This window comes from Cyphomyrmex costatus, unplaced genomic scaffold, assembly GCF_001594065.2.
Source record: "Cyphomyrmex costatus isolate MS0001 unplaced genomic scaffold, Ccosl1.0 scaffold159, whole genome shotgun sequence".
In the NCBI taxonomy this organism is placed as follows: Eukaryota; Metazoa; Arthropoda; class Insecta; order Hymenoptera; family Formicidae; genus Cyphomyrmex; species Cyphomyrmex costatus.
In genome coordinates this window covers 1,038,177-1,058,000 of record NW_017275598.1, presented here as the reverse complement: position 1 = coordinate 1,058,000, position 19,824 = coordinate 1,038,177, and the positions used below count along the sequence as shown (strand labels likewise).

The 19,824-nt window shown below is 32.3% G+C and overlaps 1 protein-coding gene across 1 annotated transcript in view; it reads left to right on the top strand.

The window, feature by feature from the left end:
• The window catches only part of LOC108771498 (uncharacterized), a 98,234-nt gene that overhangs the window by 29,647 nt on the left and 48,763 nt on the right, over positions 1 to 19,824 (top strand). The window contains exon 2 of the mRNA XM_018536815.1: positions 19,443 to 19,588. Within this exon, the coding sequence (XP_018392317.1) occupies positions 19,443 to 19,588 (146 nt within the window). The remainder of the gene's footprint in view (positions 1 to 19,442; positions 19,589 to 19,824) is intronic.

Genomic DNA, 19,824 nt, shown 5'->3' with positions numbered 1-19,824 from the left:
ACGTATATCTATCGTACTGAACCGCACAATATTTCCGTAATATCACACAACTGACGGCACTCCTACGCAATGTTCGTGCAATAGAATGTGGATCCCGGTAATCGCGAATATTTACACAAGGAATGCGTGAGTGTGAAACTGCGGAAAATATCGGAAAAATATAAAACAGCATAAAAATAACATTAAAAATTTAAATGGATATTACTTAATACAAATTATCGTTTACAAAAAATATTTTATTTTATTTAAGCCTTTCCTGTATATCTTTTTTTTTTATTAAACAACCGATTTTCTCTAAAACGATTTTTCCACGAAATTCTAAACTAATAAGAGAGACCAGGATTCGTTGATACAAGAGGCATGTTGGCATTGCATTCTGTTTATGTATTTTTGATGAAAGAAACAATGGAAAAATTACTACAAAATATTTCTTCTATAACACTTTTTTCACTAAGTTTCATTTAAATCAAACAAGCATTATAATATTTAAAAAAATCTGATTTAAGAGAAGACAAGTATTTTTGAGCATTTCATAATTTCATATTAATGTCCTTTGGCTGGGCAAAGCAAGTTTAATTGTGATGTATTATCAGTTAAAAGAAAAAAAATATCTATTAATATACGACACGTTGTTTGGAATCACAATGGTAATTTGTTATAATAAAATGATAAAAATCAAACCTAGGCAGGGATGAGTTACGTTGATTTACATATAAGAAAAGAGTTGACTTGCTGTACAGCATGTGTGAACAAATCATACAATATATATTTATAATTTATATTTAATATTTTTATATTAAAATAAGGTAGAACTAATAATGTATATTTCTTTTTCTATAACATTTTGTTATTTGATCATTACAAAATAATTTCGGAAGATACAATTTTTATTAATTATAAGAAGTACATATTCACTATCTAATTTTTATTTTTATTACTTTTCCATTACGTTTTTGTTTAATATAAAGTGTTGATATAGAATTTATCTCATAGAGAAAATTTATGTACCAATTTATCTCATATATCGGATCAAGTTGACTACAATGTAGCATTGTAGCATATTCGTATTTTATTTATACAATTGCAAAGAAACTATACAATGTATAGAACTATATTATGGTATTAACATTATATGGTACGACAATGTAGAAAAAAATTCTCTCTATCATATTAGTATGTTTTAATTATAATGATTAATTGTTTAAAAAATCTAATACCGAAATTATGAAAACTGTGCCAACAAGTCTCGATCTCCCTTATAATATTCAAGTAACAAAAAATTGGATAAACTGATATTAATGATCAAAAAAATAAATTTTTGTAATACTTTTTTTTCTCGTAAATTATATAAAAACGTTTGTTAAATCTGACATTTATCGCATATACAATTTTTATAAAAGTAACGCTTTTTATTATAGAATTGTAAAAGTAAATTCGTAATATAATGATGAGTAAAAATGAGGGAAAAAACAGATTATGCGATCGAGAAGCGCGTGATATATTTATTACGCAAAATTCTTCCTTTGTTCCTTAACTTTAATTAGTTTCATGCAAACGCATTATATCTTTTAAAGAACTTCGACATAATCAATATTACAGCTAGTAATGTTAATATTTCATCATACAATTTCCTTTAAGAAACTTCCTCTCTCGCACAGCAATGTTAATTAAATTATCGGCAGTTTGGATTTTAATTTATCGTGATATTTTTTATTCATATTATTGATCAAATTAGACATACAAATTATATTAACAATACTAGAATTTTGTGAGCTTGAATATGCATTGGCAATATTCATATAACAATAACAACATAAAAGAGGTGTTTTGTGTTCGCTAATTCAATGCAGTATAATCTCAGTATACCTCTCTACGGTCCAAAACATACAAAACATAATAACATTAAATTTTCGTAAATGCATACGACTTGTTTTCAACAATGTGTTGATTCATTGACTGGAAATAGTCATATTTCTACCAATGTAGTTATTTAAACACTGCTAAATATATACTACCATTTGTATACAAAATGAAAGGACTCGTAATTAATTAATTAAACCTAGTAATTTGGCTCTTGTGTGAAAAGGGCAGTGAAAAAATTAAATTAAAAATTTTAATAACACCATATTGTAAATAAACGTTTTGCGAATACATATTTCATTTACATGTAAAAAAATATTTTTTTCCGCGACCTTCTTCTGTCTATAATTGTGCATATGACATTTTTCCTAGGATAAAAATAAATTTCAATAGATACATTTTCGTAGCTGGCATAGAAAAATTGTAAATAATTCTAAAAACATGAAAAATTCTCCAAAGAGAAACGAGGTTATTAATGCAATTGCATAATTGGCAAACTACTATGAAGGAAGTAAATAGATGTCTGTTAACGAAATCCGGAAGCTCTTCGTTCGCGGCCACATTAGTCGTCATACCTCATTAAAACCGGCAAGTCGATTGCGTCCCTAATGAAGCTCCAGTAGAAAGAATTATCCTTCTTTTTCTTTCATCATGTTTCACTGTCATACCTGCTCGATATATATAGCAAAGACTTCATTTAGCTTCAAGAAACCAAATTCGACGATGATGTTATTCAATCCTTTATAAATGCATTTCAAAGTAGAGTATATGGTTTTCTTCATAATTTTTTAAGTTTCTTTTATTTGACTACAATGTATTACTAAAATTACAAAATTGACAAAGAAATGTGACAAAAGAAGTTTATTTTTCTCTCTAAACTTAATTCTTTTGTTAAAAAGAAATAAATCCATAATTAGGGACTACAAAAGATTACATTATTTTTGTCAAAATATTGATATACTAGAAATTTATTCCAAAAATAATAACATTATTTATTAAATTAATTAATTTAGTAAATAAATTTTTTAATATCAAATAAAATATCTACAATTATGTATAAAAAGGCGAAAGATAAACTCGCATTCAGAATATAAATACTCTTTCTTCCACTCAAATCCTTTTTATTCTCTCATACTATTCACTTTCTACCATTCACGAGTCATTCTCTTTAAGAGAAGACGAATCGTCACGAAGAGCAATGTGACGACGATATCCCGATATTTACTTCCTGATATAAATCGCTAAAAGCATAATCATTTCCTGTCACTTTCGTAACAGAAAAGAGCTTTCGTTACAATATTACGATTTGCTTTCTTCAAAAGTTATGCAATAAATAAAATTTATCTATCTCGCTCGGCGTTTCCAAAATAAAATTACTAACTTCTACAATTACGTTCAAACTTATTTAACTTCGTGCTTTCAACAATATTTCACGTTAAAATAACTAACATTTTGATATTCAAATTCATGGTTGTTAATTATTAATGACGGTAACAAGTCTGTTATTTTTAGTTGTTAGTCTAAGGAAAAAGAGATCATGGCCCCGCGCTTTTCCTCGTAATCTAAATGCATAACGTGTTACGATATTCTATACGGTAAGATAATGAAAATTAATTAAATAATAATATCAATTAATATTTCGTTTCTCCGAAGAAAAAACTCCTTTAGGATAAAATGACAAAATTATTTTCGCAGCATGCCACCCTCGAATAGAGTTTCTCCTATAAATCACGCTATTTCCACAGGGGACGATTACTATGGAAGACGATACCCCTAAATTCCTATCCACTCTGCGCAACCATCCTACCACCAGAAACATCATGACACCTTTTTCCATTTTTCTCGATAAAGGTTCACGCGCAATTGAACAAAAACATCGACACGCTGTATTATTTTCTATCGGCAATCGTAGTCCCTTTTCCTTCAACAAATGTTTAAAAGAAAAAGGAAAGTAAGAATAATAATATTCAGCAAGTGACCAGAACAAATGAATAAACATTCTCCGTAAATTAAAATTTTTATCTCGGACTACTGGCTAACTTCCGCTTGGAAGGTTCACTCGCTTTAGTGATGTGTATACATGGTTACGCCATTGCGCGCAATTTGCATGAGTCTCCATTCTCTTTCTCTTTTTTGATCTTTTAATTCCATACGAGACGCCAGACTTCTTTCAATTCCTTCGCTTAACGAGTTATGGTTGTGTGTGCATAAAAATGTCTTCTGAGAAAAATATATAAATTTCCAACGAGTTTTTTATCATTAATTATTCTAAAATTTTCTTTTGTACTGAAGAGGACCCGAATGAGGGTCGAAACATATACGTTTATTCATTATTGAATAAAAATTTTATATATAAAGAATACACACTGACAACTAATGTCGATCGACTCACATTGGCATTTTTTCGTTTCCTTTGGATTTATTCATATGAGCCTTGTAATTATTTTACTTTCTAAAATTTAGGTTGTTCTATACAAGAGTTTATCTATAAAAAGATAATTCTAAAAAATCGAATTTGAGTGATGAGACTTTATCTGCATAACTCGATGAAAAAACAATATAGAAACAGCTGACAAAAGCGATACATGACCATGGCGGCAGAATGAATTCCACGTTGGTAAGAAATCCAATTTGCGGCTGTGTTAGAAACCAAGAGGAGCCGATAAAAGATTCCGAAAGTAAATAAAAGCGAAAGAAAAGATTATTGCTGCACAACGTCGCGGACGCGCGAGTTTTCTATCGAAGAAAAAGTACAATTATAACAGAGGATTCGTTATTTAATTATCAAGCTAATTTTGGCGCGAAAAAAGTTAAAGTAAAAACTTCATTGCGAGTTGATTATGAGCAAAAAAAAAAAAATATTTTCACGTGAAACAGGACTTGTCGTCAGTTCAACGTCGAAATAAAAAAAAAACATTTATTCGGTTTTTTTAACATAAATGTGTATGTGTGCGTATATTAGATAGCAGAATAGCACTCTACAAACAAAATAAAAAATCAAATCAGAAATATCACAGACAATTTACTTGCTGAAAAAGCATGGCAAAAGAAAAAATTAATCGTTTATTTCAAATAAAAAAGAATTAATAGTTAAATTTAGATTTAAAAAATAAGGTAAAATTTTTTAAATAGATTTTTAAATAGATCTCACAAATTTTAGTATAAATATATTTACAAAATATTAAAAAATAAAAATATATCTAGCTTCTCTTTCACATTACTCTATAACATAAAATATATATGCAATAGCATGCTAGACTCATACATGTATTAACATTATGACAGCTTCTTAAGGCTATCCTATTTCGTGTTCGCGCACATTGTCGATGCTACTAGTAATTTCTGTCGTTCTGTTATAGACTGCTAATATGACTCATATTTCTGCTATACGAATTGTAATTTTCCATGAAGAATAATGTACTGGAAATTCGATAAGGAATTCGGGTTACTTGCCAGTTTAGCGACTTATGGAACGCCGAGGTCCCGCACGCCCAGCGCGAATGCACGACGTAATTCCTCGCGCAAGGTCGGTCTACTTTGTGAAGGCGCGCTATCTTTCATTCCGGCGAAATTAAATTATCGCGATCCGCTGGAAATTATGACGTCGCGGTTCGTTTAACGCGTTCGCGCACCGTGTACGTCAGCCACTTTTTTCCACGTTCGTTTCCGCGACTGTGACCGCCTAAGGATGAGCCTATGTTTAATCGTAACGTGAAGAAGCTGGGCGTCTTATGTGAAAATTTTTTCTTATATTCCTTAACGTATGTCTGCCTTTTAAGAATGCCGTCGAGCGTAATTTCTTTCAGCCAAAAGTTGGAAATTTCATTGTACAATCGCGAATAATTTTATTGTGGACAAATTTCCTCCTTTTTATGTACTCTATTGAAAGTTTTTACATAGGAAAGAGAGAAAAAATTAAATTATAAATTACGAAATTATTTAACTAAGCTATAATAAATTATACTATTGCATAATATATTTGTTGTAATTTTTCTATTTGACTTTTATGTATAAATCTGTATAATCGTAACAATTTCAATAAATAAGAATTTTTTTTAACACTTAACGCTTGAAAATAATATTTAATTTCTGTCCAAAAGAGTAAATTAAATTTTTGAAAATTATCTTTTTATTATAATTTTTAATATATAATTAATGCAATATTATCAAATTTTGTTTTAAATTAAATCAAATACTCTTTGCATCTGGATTAGCATAAACGAGTAATAATTGATTTGTGCTAAAACCACAAAACACGCGGATTTATTTTGGCGGAAATATTTTGAAGTTCAAAAAAAGATCGTCGTGTTACCATCGCTCCCAAGAAAAACCGCAGCTGCGGAAAACGCTGCTTTTATCGTCGACGCGTGTTCGTCGAAGGTAGACTCACTGAAGCGTAAGAACCGAAAGCCAAAAGAAGAAAGAAAAACATGACCGTTAGAAAGCCGTTTAATAAAATCCAGACTGGACCATCGTGAAAATTGAATGGTCCATTAAACGACAAAATCAAAGTCAACGCACGTGTCATCACGTACATAAAGCACATAACTTTTCGCACATGATGCATATCAAATTATCAAATTAGACTGCTAGAATCACGATCAATTTGGTAACAAATTCAACAGCTGCGCTGTAATGATGCAATTGATTACACAAAGTGTGAGGTAAATGCACTTAATGAATATGCGATTGCCGCATCGTTACAAATGACGGAAGGTTAGATAATCAAGGGAGAGAGGGGAAATTCGCGTTTACACATCCGATATTGTGCCGATCCGATTATGGCCAATTGGATTTTCTCTTCGGCAATATTTCAATTTTGCTGACAAAGAAAATTAACGATGTTCTCTGTCATAATTTAGATACGAAACATGATAAAATAAACTTATATTTTTTTTATAATATACCTACACGTTATTTTTATGAAGCTTTGTTCGTTATAATTGTTCAATATCCAAATTCTCTTCAAAATATTATATATAATATTATTGGCAATTTTTAACATTTTCATGGCAAAAAAGTTATTGCTAAAAAATATCTATGACATTTAAAAATATAATTCACACATATAAGAGTTTTAAATAAATTTTAGTTCTTCATGATCGTACTACTTATTTTTGTTACGTTATGGCTGTCTGAATTTTAAACTTTCTTTATAATTACACAGTTTAACAAAAATTGCTTTTTTTTCCTTTAAAATGCCAGTACATACCCCGAAGACATTTTGTGTGTTGAACACGATACCGTTGGTAGAATTTACCTAACATATCAGAATTTTGAATAAATTGAGATAAAATGGACAAAAAAATGATGATTTTAGCGATTTTCGTTATATGATCAAGAATTAAAATGCATTTAAATTTATTTTGAATTATACTTTTAGATTCTATGGACTTTCTTTAGATAAACATTTTGTTTTGCTATAAAAAATGTTGAAAATCATCAAAATCGCTAAAATCGCCATTTTTTGCCCATTTTACCTCAATTTACTTAAAAACCCGTCGTGATACGCAAATTTTACCAACGGTATCATATTCAATACAAAAAAAATCTTCGGGATATGGCACTTTGGAGAGAGAGAAAGGTGACTTTTCATCGAACAGCGTTATTATCTCTGTCTACGTTGCACTATACTACAATATTGATATTTTACAAAAATTCAATTCGCGCTTTCAAGTATTCATTCTTTCTCTGCTTTTGCTCTTTTTTTCTGAGATTTCTCTCGTATTTTCACGTTTCGCTATTGGCGTGATCTCATCGTATCCTGCATACACGTGCTAGCGCATATCCCATGCTTTGTGTAACGCGTACGTACCTACTCCACAGATTCGTTGAATTGGATCGAGAAAAGAGGCTATGGGAAAGATACGAGTGCAGTGGTACATCACGCTGACAGGTATAGCTGTCGCCGTGCGTCGAGGAAGTTGCTTTATACTGGTAATACGTCGTTTATCTCGTGGTCTATATCTGTCGCAACTACTCAGTAGCGACGTAAACCATTCTGTACTCGTCCTTCGTCTCTCTACCTCTGTTCGATATCCAGCGAATTTCTTCGAGAAGTAGGAAAAGTAGGAGAAAAGGAAAAAGGGAGGATGCCGCTGGGGACCTTTTCATCAGGTATCATCGGTCGCTGTTATTCGCGCGCTTTAAAGCCGCGTTTGCCGCGCAAAACCCAATATCGTACGTTACAACGTTTTCTATCTAGTCCTTTCACACGTCATTTACCACGCAATCTATGCCGTACCTGCTCTTGAAATTAGCATAAATCCCACTGGGATTCTATCGGTTCGAAATATTCCCATCGCGAAAGGCGAGAAGGCGAAAAGGAGAGAAACTACTGAGACATTGTGTTAAACTTACGAGAATTCGCGCCAGCGAAGAAGATCGCATTATTGAGAAAATTAATCCACTTTCTCGGTACATTAAATAAATTCCAATAGAAATAAAAGATTTCCGGTTTAGCTTCAAATGAACGCCGTTATAGAACTGCACTTGTATTTACTATATTTACACGAATGACTTTCTCTTTTCGTTAAGTACATTTATGTTGGACATGCACGGTTCTCGCATAAACGTCTCCGATGTAAAAATCAACATTAAGAAACGATAAGATTTTATTTCTGCACTCGATCAAGTATAATTGTCCCGTAGCGGTATTCTACGTGTCATTGCGATGTATATTAATCATCCAACGAATACATTAAATTCAGTAGACTGACATCTTAATGCGAGTTATCACAATAATATATCGCAGCAAAATTTAAATCATAATCAATCATCTACGCTATCTATTTATTTTTGCACAAAAGTAATCTAAGGAAATTGTATTTAAAAAAAATGCGCTACCTTTGGTAGTATGACTGTCTATAATAATGCAATCGTTTTTCATAATGTCATATATGGTATGTATATACCTATTTTCTTTTTAAACATAATCATTGTGTTATATTTTAGAGAATTTGAGAATAATAAAAATTCTCCTTATTTGTCCGAAATTATCCTTAATTATCACATTAATAAATAATTAATTAGAAAAGCTTTGAAAAGGTACGTCTTCTCATCACTGACAGTTCCAGAATTAATTCAGTCTGTTTTCCTTTTCCGTAAACAAGGAAATTGATAGGCTGACGTGGCGGACAGGGACCATCATTTTCGAGTATCATGACGCATAGCTATCTATTCTGTCGCATAGCAATGCCCCATTTATCGAGATGCTATGCAACGGAGCACGTGTCACACCATGAAACACGCGCGTCACGCGCTTTTGAACTTTAAAACACACGCAACAGCTGGCGAACGTATATGACATTTCCCGTTTTCGCTTCTTATGTTTATCGTCCAGACGCAATACCGGTATCCACGAGTCTTCCTCGTGAGAAGACCTTCGCGAATTTTCTGTTGAACAGTCGCGCGGAAAGACGAAAGCTGCTCCTTTCGGAAAGAAGTTGAAATTAAGAATGCTCCATCTACACGGATTAAGTCCTGGAGAAAAGTTAAATCTACTAATGGAATAATTTTATTACTTCTTTTATTTTATCCCGGACTATCCGTCGTATTGGCAAAGAGAGGTAGATTTATTTTCTGTTCCCCTTTCTGCCCGTCCGTGACTACCGTCTCCTTACTTAATAATACTTCTGAGCCGCTTTGAAGTGCGATTCGATTGCTACTTTTCCATTTTGTAAATTACGGAAGGTATTACATTGTTTAAAGATACCTAAAGATATAAGGCTAGACAGATTTAATTATAGTAACAAAGAAAATATGAAAGAAAAGAAAGACGTTTTCATAAACTCATTTATGAGTTCCGAGATTCTTTTTCGTGAACATTTCTGGTACGTGAAAATCCTTAACAATCGGTAAAAAATCCGTTGCAAAAGAATTAAAGGCAAATTAGAATCAATACAATTAATGTTTCGTTATATTGATGTAGGACTATAATAATTAGGAAATAAAAATTATATAAATTTATTTGAAGCGTTTCAAGATACATATAATGCAAAAGACAATTATTTCAGATTTGTGAAAATTCGCGAGAAGCGATAACAAATATAATGTGAAAAATTTGGTATTGGAGGTAGAGGATTCGAGATAGAGAGCTTGCTATATCGATCTATGACCTTCGCATTTCCGCAGTTGATGATTTATGAATTCTCTCGGATATTCAACGAACGGACGGGCGACTGACACAAAGATGGGACTCGCGTTTTTGGGCGGGCACGGAAATTATGTCATCCCGTAAATTTCCGCCGGTAGTCGACGTGTCCGTCGACGAGACCGACTGAATGGACCCGGCGGATACTGGAAAATTTGCGTAACTGGAAAATCACTCGGCCGCGTACGTGCAGACATTCCGATGCGGATAATCTTTCATCCGTGATCGGCCATTCAATAAAAAAAAAAAGACCTAAATTAAATTTAACTCAAAATTTAGAGATCTCAGATGGAAAATGTCGTGTAGATGAAAAAATAATAAATTAAAATATCCTCCACTTAATTATTTATGTAAAATGTATACAATGTAACATTCGCAAATCTCGTTGAATGCAAGTAATGTTGCTTCATTCTGCGTTTTGTTCCAAAGTGCACTCCATGATTTTTTTAGTACCTATTTTCTTGATGTGGATTATGCTTCGAGCGCAGAATTGCGATTCGATCGGTCTGCTTGTGTCACGCGTCTTCTGTACTTAAACCGTTCCTCTTTCCGCCGTATTGCTAACGCTGCAACCAATAGCTCGTGGCTATTGTGTTTAGGAAGGTTGCCGATTCTTCTGTCTCTTTCAGATATACGGTATTGAACGAAAAGATTTTTAAACGTTGCTTTCGATTTGCCCGTTCCTCGAAAGGTCCTATAGTGACTATTATTTTGAAGTAGAGCTCATTCTTGTACACCTTCGAGTATCCGATCAATGAACAAAGGTTAAAATAAAGTCGATAATGACGAAAGTATTAAATCTCGTTTGAATAAATGCAGTAAATAGAATTGCACACTTACATTTAGAAAAAAAGATAGTGGTAGCAATTATAAAAGTGACAAGGTTTTCTTAAGTCAAAATAATTAAGTTTCTCATAAAAATATTTTTCAACTTGACAGAAAATTATTGACTAACCAATAATATTAATAAAAAGAATATATTCATAATATAATCAAACATCATTTTTTGTTACTTCCGTCTCTTTCTCAAATTATTAAAAAAAAGTCATCCTTTTTAAATTACGAAAATCTTAAAGAACCTTTTTGAGTTGTGACGATTTTATTATATTTCATTATAATAACATTTATATTCATTATAATAAATATAATTGATAAATAAAAAGAAAAATCAAACAAGCTATAACGAATTTGACGTTTTTATTGTACAATTACTCATCTTTATTAAATTATTCTTTATTATTGTTGTCGAGACTTGCGCGAAATGAAACACATTGCATGCGGATTCCATATGAATCAAAGGAATCAATGATAATTCCACTCAAATGACGTAGATCGCTATGTGAGCGACGGAATGCGCGTAGATAAATGGAATCGATAATGAGGCTAATTATTCCGCGCTCATTTCAGTACGAAAGTACTATCTATAATCGCTGATATCGCCACGTACATTCCTATCGACGGGACCCGACGATTCTGGCACCGCTGGCTTTGATAACTTTCGATAATAATTCGTGAGAAATTCAATTATCACGCCCGTGCTGGCATATTCTCGCCATCGTCGGTCGCATAACTGCCGCAAGTTGATTTTCAAAAAGGTTCCCGAAAGGTTCTCCATCGTAAAAAAAAAAATCATCCCACAACTTTCATCGTCTCATTGTGTTTCGGTACACTTTTAATCACCAACTAATTGCTCTTTGCTGCACTTGCCGTTACGGCGAATATATATAAAAAAACAACTATTACATCAAAACGTTTTTCTTTAGCAGCACAAATATCAACAGTGATGTAATCACATGGAACAAAAACCGAATATTTTCCTTTTAAATACGAGCCAATTTTTTCACGTAGCTATACATATATTTTTTTCTTAGTATTAATTTATAAATGTTTTCATAAACTTTACAAAGCTCGCGAAATTTATATATGATGTAATACAGTTTTACACAAATGATTATAAAAAATCGCTGATCACCGTTTGAGCGAAATCGTTTTTATCGAAGTCTTTACGCCAAAAGTCGAGGCTTGTGTGAAAAGTTTCGCTAGTGCAAACAGGAATACGTCGAACGTCAAGAGGCATGATGAAGTAAGGAGGTAGTGGTGGTGGAGGTGGAGGTGGAGGTGGGGTGGTGGTGGTGGCAGACGGGTTTGCTGGTGCGTGGGTGCACGCGTGTAATGGTGGAACAAGTTGTACGCGCACGATGCAGCTGATGACCTTGAACTCTCTGCTGATGTTCGACCTCGTGTTCCTGTTTTTCCTGTTCCTCGTCGGGGTCTCCTGCCTCGTTTACTACCTGCCGGGTACTCGGGCGCATGCTTTCGCACCGCACGAGATCATCACAGCGCGAACGTCGCCGCGCTATGACGCACCGATCGACAATGTGTAAGGTGGGTATAAGAATGCATACGCTCGCAGGCAGACACAGATTGAGATTGTGCGTATAGTAGACTATCATTGATGTCCCATCAATGATAGTCGCATCATAAGCATCGATTTCGCTCCGCGTAATTCATTGAATAGCCGATGAACCGTTCGGTTTTGTCGAAAATCGTTTCTCCACACGCCGGGTTGAGTTACTCTGCAGTTATAGACGTCATATTTTCGACTGCTTCTCGATTAAATTGTTCTATTGACGTTCTCGATTTGAAAACGCCGAAGTTGCATGCACAACGCTGATTCGATTACAAACGTGGATTGGAACTTCCCGCATGATTGTACACACTGCACAGTGCAGTTTGATCGGCGCTCTGATTAAATCGCGTGAAATTGAAATGGTGACTCCCCCGGTCGACGCTAACTGATTATCCGCTAATTAAACGCCCTACCCCCTCCCCTCCCTCATGATCACTTATAACGGGTGTATTGAAGTTATTACACGCGCATTTGTCTGTCTTTTGCAAATATTTCCGTGTTGACATCAAAAAAATACGATTTGATGGTTTAGAAACAGCATGCGGTAGTAACGAAAATTAATGTCAACCGATGAAATATGTAACAGCAAATGAAATACGCAATGCACGTCTGATTAGCTGAAACCAATTACCGGATGATCAAGTCTGTCAAAAGCACTCAAGGCTGCCCCTCTTTCAACTTGTGCGACTGAATTCGGATATTACATAATTCAATGCTGTTCTGCTTCGGGCGTTGCATAAAAGGTGACCGAGTTGCATGAATAGTTACACATTTGCCCATTGTACCATCGAGTATAACTAAATAATTGGAACGATCGAATGTAAAGTAAAATAAATTATATGTGTTTAGTAGAAAGAGAGAGAGAAACAGCATACTTATTAAAATTATAATCTTGTAAAATAAATATAATGCTAATAATAAGATGCTAACATAAAAAAATGGAAAAGCTGACAACTGCTCTACGACATTTGAAATTCTAAACTTAATAAAAAACTTAGTTTAAAAATACATTAAGACAAAATTGACAAATATCCATTAGTAATACATAGAAAAAAAAAACAAAGTTGTAAAATATTTACTAAAATAGAATAAAATATTTATTGTGCTTCAGCTTATATTGCCAAGAAAGGACTTGATTTACAAATATAACTTAATCACACTCGTCTGTCCATACCACTATTCTATCGTTACTACGCACTCTCATTTTCTTTACAAATTTCTTCATAAATTCCTATGTCTATAATGACTTCTTTACAAAAGAGAAAGATTTTTTACTCTTACATATCACAAAAGTACATCACGAAACATATCACAACCGCGTTGTTATATAATCTGTGCCCAACTGCCTTTATAATTCCCTCAGATTCTGCATTTTTTTATAATCTCTTTTTCCTAATTTTCTTTCTTCAAATTTCTTAGAACTTTACATTTTTTTTTTTAGTTCAATTTAAAAGTCTACTTCATATTTTCTTTTATCCCTACCTAGAGAGAGAGAGCGAGAGAGAAAGAACACTAAACCAGCTACTTATTATATTTTCTAACACTCATCACATATCAAAAAACCTCAACGTTTTAGCAGAACGACATTTTAATACCAATTTTAATCGAGCATATTGTCCCGCTAACTTAATCTTCTTTTAGCGGAATATTATTAAAAAAAAAAAAACTAATAGAGTAAGAGAAATTTGTTTTCTTTGGAAACTTGTTAGCAACAAATGTGCGACAAATAAAAATATTAGTAAAAATCGATTCTGTTCACTTTGTTCCGCTAACTTATAATCAGTATTTACTTTCTTCTTCCATATTTTTGCACCTAAGTTTCATTAGTCTTCTTTCCTACTTTTATTTCATTGTTAGTTAAATTTTCTTTCTTTAGCGCTTCGATTTTCTATGCCAAACTTCTTGTATCTCTCGTTGTATTTCACTGTCCTTAACTTGCTATCTTGTTATTGCCTTTGAACATCTCTCTTAATTATTTTGCTATTAATTATTTATTTTTCTAAATTCTCGTAATTATCTCCACGAAATAATTTTATTACTCTGATACCTTATCCATTTCTATTACAAAAGCCTTCCCTTTCTCTATACTATTATATAAATCCTCCCACTTGTATTCCTCCTTTTCTTCCCAACAGCACTTTAATATACTATATATCTTTGTCTGTTTTCTTAATCCTCCTCTTGTATCTCTCATGGTCCTTATTCATCTTAACCTCAGTTTGTCCATAGTAAGCTATCTCATTATCACATAACCTTAACGTGCAGACATCTATACCGAAAATCCATCTTACATAATCCAACATAATCTTCTTTAGACTTTCCCTCTTCTCCCATCACCATATTTTAACCCCATATGCCATAATGCTCTGTATCAAGTATTTGAAAAATACCTTATTTTTTTTAGAAAATCATCTCTGCATAATCCTTCCCTTAAATCTTCCTGGCTGATGTTTAGTAAAATATTTTGTCTAGTTTAAAGCCAATATTGATCTTTCTCTTTAATAATCGACTTTGCGCGTTCAACAGCGACGGAGACTTCGGCACCGTTATCCGAATTAGCTCGTTAATTGCTCTCGACGTTTTCCTTTAGCGCGGGCTGACTCCGCGGAAAACCAGCTCCCGGCTTCGCGAAATGGAATATTTGTCGCGGAAAATTAATATTTCCACAAAGTTTCTTTGCATTCGCCGCCGGGAGAAATCAGGCTTGATACACGACGCCGTAGAGGATCACAAACAACGATATTAATGAAGAACGAAAGTTTCAAAACTGACGCTCTAACTTTTCGGCAAGTGTTGACACGGATAAAAATGAAGAAAAACTTTCAAACAACAAAGTTTTGGATCATTTTAATCGAAAAAAGAACAACGTATATATATCCAATTTCCTTTTCTTTTGCTACATTAAATTATACTTATGCTCTGAATTTAATTTTCAAAACATTATACGGAAAGGATAACTTTATCAAAGTATCTAAAAATTTAGTTCTATACACAGATCTGAAAATAATTTATATAGCTAAATTTTTTGGTATTTTAGCAAAACCATCCCTTTCGTGTATACATCCTTAATAAAACAAATGGCAAGGTCTCATTGTTTATAATAATTTAAAATCATATAAATTCATTATAAAATTAAAAATTAAAAAGTTTATCTATTTTCTAATTTAATATTTAGTATTAAAAATTAAATTAAAAAATAAACAAACTCTTGAGAATGTTAAAATAAGAGTAAACAGTGGCTAATGAGCTAACAGTGGTTTATTTTAAGTACTGTAATTATTCCTATATTCTGTCGATACGTGACTTAAAAGTCGGATGGTCACAAACAGTTTGCATCAAATCTCTCTGACAGATTAAATAAAATTTATAAAGAAACTAAAAATTATTATTTATGCAAAAAAAATAAAGCAAAGTACTCACCCGCGCGTGCACAATCATGGAAGTCATATATCAAAAAGCAAAAATTATCAAATCATACGATTTCACTGAATTAGGTCGAAGCGAAAGTTATAGATGATATATAAATAAATAAATCAGTATTACCACAACAAATTTAAAATGGAGACGCTTGTTAAAAGAATAAACATTATAAAGAACACTACACCTAAAAATACTATAAAAATTAAATTTAAAAAATTAAAAAAAACAGTATATGTCATTATTGACAATAATAGAATATCAATTTAAAAGCCTCCAGTAATTGTAAAGGTGAAAATATGATTGATGTTGCAACGCGAATGCGCGAGGCAATATCCGCAATAAATTCCATCACAATGCAATCTAACACTTTGAACTATAGGATGCACGAACCTGGATATTCATCATCGCGCAAGTCACTATATTTCACGACGGTTCATTGATTAAAAACGATCGAAAGATAACATCCGATATCTAGAGACGCGTGCGTAAGCCAATGTCAACATACGAGATGGTTCTCAATCGCAAAATAGATTGTCTGGAACAAGAGACTAAATCAAGGCCTTTATTGATGCTATAAATAATCGCAATTGCACGATCAGAGTAACACTTCTCAAATTATTGTCTAATTACTACAGACATTTTAAAGATCATGTTTGATGTTAATATTAACTTGTCAATTTAATTTATGATACTATACTTATAATCCAACTATAGTTTAATAATCAATTTTGATACTGTTTCAAAATCGACAAATAATCAGTTTACAGTTTGCTTAAAATTGTAAAATTCGCACCAAAAAAATATTATTAGACACCAAAACCCACCTTGATGCGGAATATGGCTTTCTTTGCTTCGTTTTATTGATTATGTTTGATTTATAACTTTGTTCATGGAATGAAGTTCATACGTAATTGAAATTTGAAATAGCGTGTATAGTGTTACACGCACGCCGAATGAGGAAATGCTGGCGATACCTATGTAATACATGTCAGTACGGAACAAATATTCATGCTCGATCGAATAAAGACAGACACGCTGTAAATTGACAACCGTCATGCAACGGAACTAATTACAATTAAAGTCATACCAATTAAACGAATTGAGAACAATCAAAAAAATTTCAGATTGTCTTATAAAACCGAAATTCGCGAAAAACGATGTTTTACTTCGAAGAGATAGATTTTTTCTCTCGGATTTTCTTCATGCCATTCGAAGTGAGTAATTACATCGACAATTCATACATTTTAGACAATTTGCAGATTCGATTACTTTTGTTATTAGCTCTAATTCGTAAAATATATCAAAACTTCTACGAAGATTAAAACTTCATCGAAATTGCTGCAGCTGTAATGCGTGACTTCAAATAACGCCGAAAAATGAAGAAAAGCCGTTCAAGCGGAAATCTTGCAGGCGTGATTGTCGCATAATAGAGGAGAGGACAATCGCAGCTAACTAAATTAGAAGTGCGAGAAAGTACAAGGGACCGAAACACGCCCGCGGGAGCGAATATATCGGTTCTGAACTATCTGAAATCTAGTTTCGTGGGAAACCCGATAATTTGAAACTTTCGTGCGTGTGCTTGCTGTTCATCGAATTTCTCGATATAATACGCAAACGTTTATTTTATTGAACAAAGTACACGATAATAAAAAATTACTATTCGTGATAAAGTTAAATATAAAAACTAGGCATATATATATATTTTTTTTCGATTTGAAGACAATGTTCTATAATAATTATATAAAGGACATGATATTATGGCACCCCGTTTACACTATACAATAATTTAGTTAATAATCAGTATTTAAAATTAACAATTACACATTCGTTAAACTGTTGTTCAATTGATTCTAGATTTAAAGTTACGAAACATTTATCAAGACACTGTTTATTAAAATATAGTGACACTGCATAATGGCCTGAAGAGACATAGAAGTAAAGTGTGATCTTCGGTAAAAATAAAATTAATTAAATATTAGTGTCACAATATAACAACGAGTTATTGAACAAATAATTCTATAATTATATAATCTAAAATTCGACTCTTAATGTCTTAATATCGGAAATATTAAGAGAGATTATTATATAAATCTACTGACCATAATAACACATCTTCTCTTTATTATTAATCATTATAACATAATTATATTATACTAAATTTAGATAGACACAATTTTGAAATTACCACTAAATTTTGCAGCCCTCTGTGATTTTCATGAAACTGGAATACAATAGATTTATCGATCTATGAATGTATTTGCTTTACACGTTAAACAGCTGGACGCAATAATTAGATGGCGGATTAAATTTTGATACAATCCAAACACGACCTATGCGTGGCACAAACGTGTACGAGACAGGTCCCCTTTCGCATAATGTGGTCAAGCAGAAATCAGCGAGAAACAGAGAAAGGCAGATAACGATAGCGATTACTCTGCTTGAAAGAGCAGTCGCGGAGGAGAACGGTGAAAACGGGACTGACGTCTATTGTTTTCTCTGACGACGGTATATCTGTTGATTGTTCCTCGAGATGTGCATATGACGTCTAAATTCGCGTGGTTGTTAGATTTATAATTTATATATGAACCCAAAGACAGAAAAGAACCGCGTCATACATTTGATTAAAAATAAATCCGTGAAAGAACTCGAGGATTTTCACGGTGCATCTACACATATCTCGATGTTCTCTTCTTATATATATTCCAAGAATGAGAAAAAGAGAAAATGAAAAATAAAACAATTTTAATCGAGAAAATATAATTTACGAAATACTGCAAACCGTATTCTTTTCTGATTTTATAATGTTATGATTTTACTTTTACAACACGATAATAGTTTTTGTACAGGAATTTTATAATAATAATTTTTTTCTCTCGAAATCATTTTGGAAAACACGTATACATACATAAAAATTTATAGAAAAAGTAATATGATGTAAAAAATATAATTATGTATAAGAAATATATTTTTATCTAATTTAATAAATTGAGTTCTCCAAAATTATATTTGCGACAATTATTGTTGGTAACAAAGATATTATTTAAAAACGACATTCTATCATATAGATAATAAATTTTCATCGCAATGAAATAGTTTTGCATATCTATTTACACATACGATGAAAAAAATCCTGAGCAATCTTTACAAAATAATTCTTCATTCATTACATTCGCGGTGCGTCAAGACGACACCGAACAAAGGAGTTAATATAAACGGGACTGAACAAGCAAACAAGCCCGATAGCTTCTATATGCACACCGCGGCTTGTTTACATTTGTTTATTCGCGATATGAGCTGTGGAACACCATCATGTTGCCATCATGTTATTTCCTACATAGATTATAACACGCATGTTCATCCTATAAGGCAAAACAAAATATCATCGTATTCGAAATTTCTATCTCATGTATCCTTCATTTTATACTTTTACGTAAAATTTATATCACGTTAAATATTTATTTAAAAAATTTAACATAAAAATGTATATGTTTAAATTTTTTATCGGATATTTTTGTACATTCTACATGCAAGTGCGCGATAAATTAGATTAAAAATAATTATACAATAAAATACTATGTAAAAATATTTTCTTGCTTATAGAATGCCGACAGATGTGACCGGGGGCCCAGGACTCGCAGTAGTGGCAGGGGATGTTCTTACCCTGCGAGGCACAGGACTTGCTGCTGCAGAAACGTGGGCTCTCCTCTGCCAAGCAGCCCAGGCCCTCCAGGATCTTTTTCTTTCAAGTAAGTAAAAAAAATTTGCCATAATAAAATATTTCTATGTAATCCAGACACGTAATTTTTGGAGGTAGAAGGAAAAAGTAAGCACAATAATAAAAATAGAGATGCACAAAAATAGTTCTGATAAACTATTATTACACACACACACACTAATAAATAATATTTATTATTTAATATATTAATAATTAATATTTAATATAAGAAATATACTTATTTTATTCCAATTTTTATATCTTTAA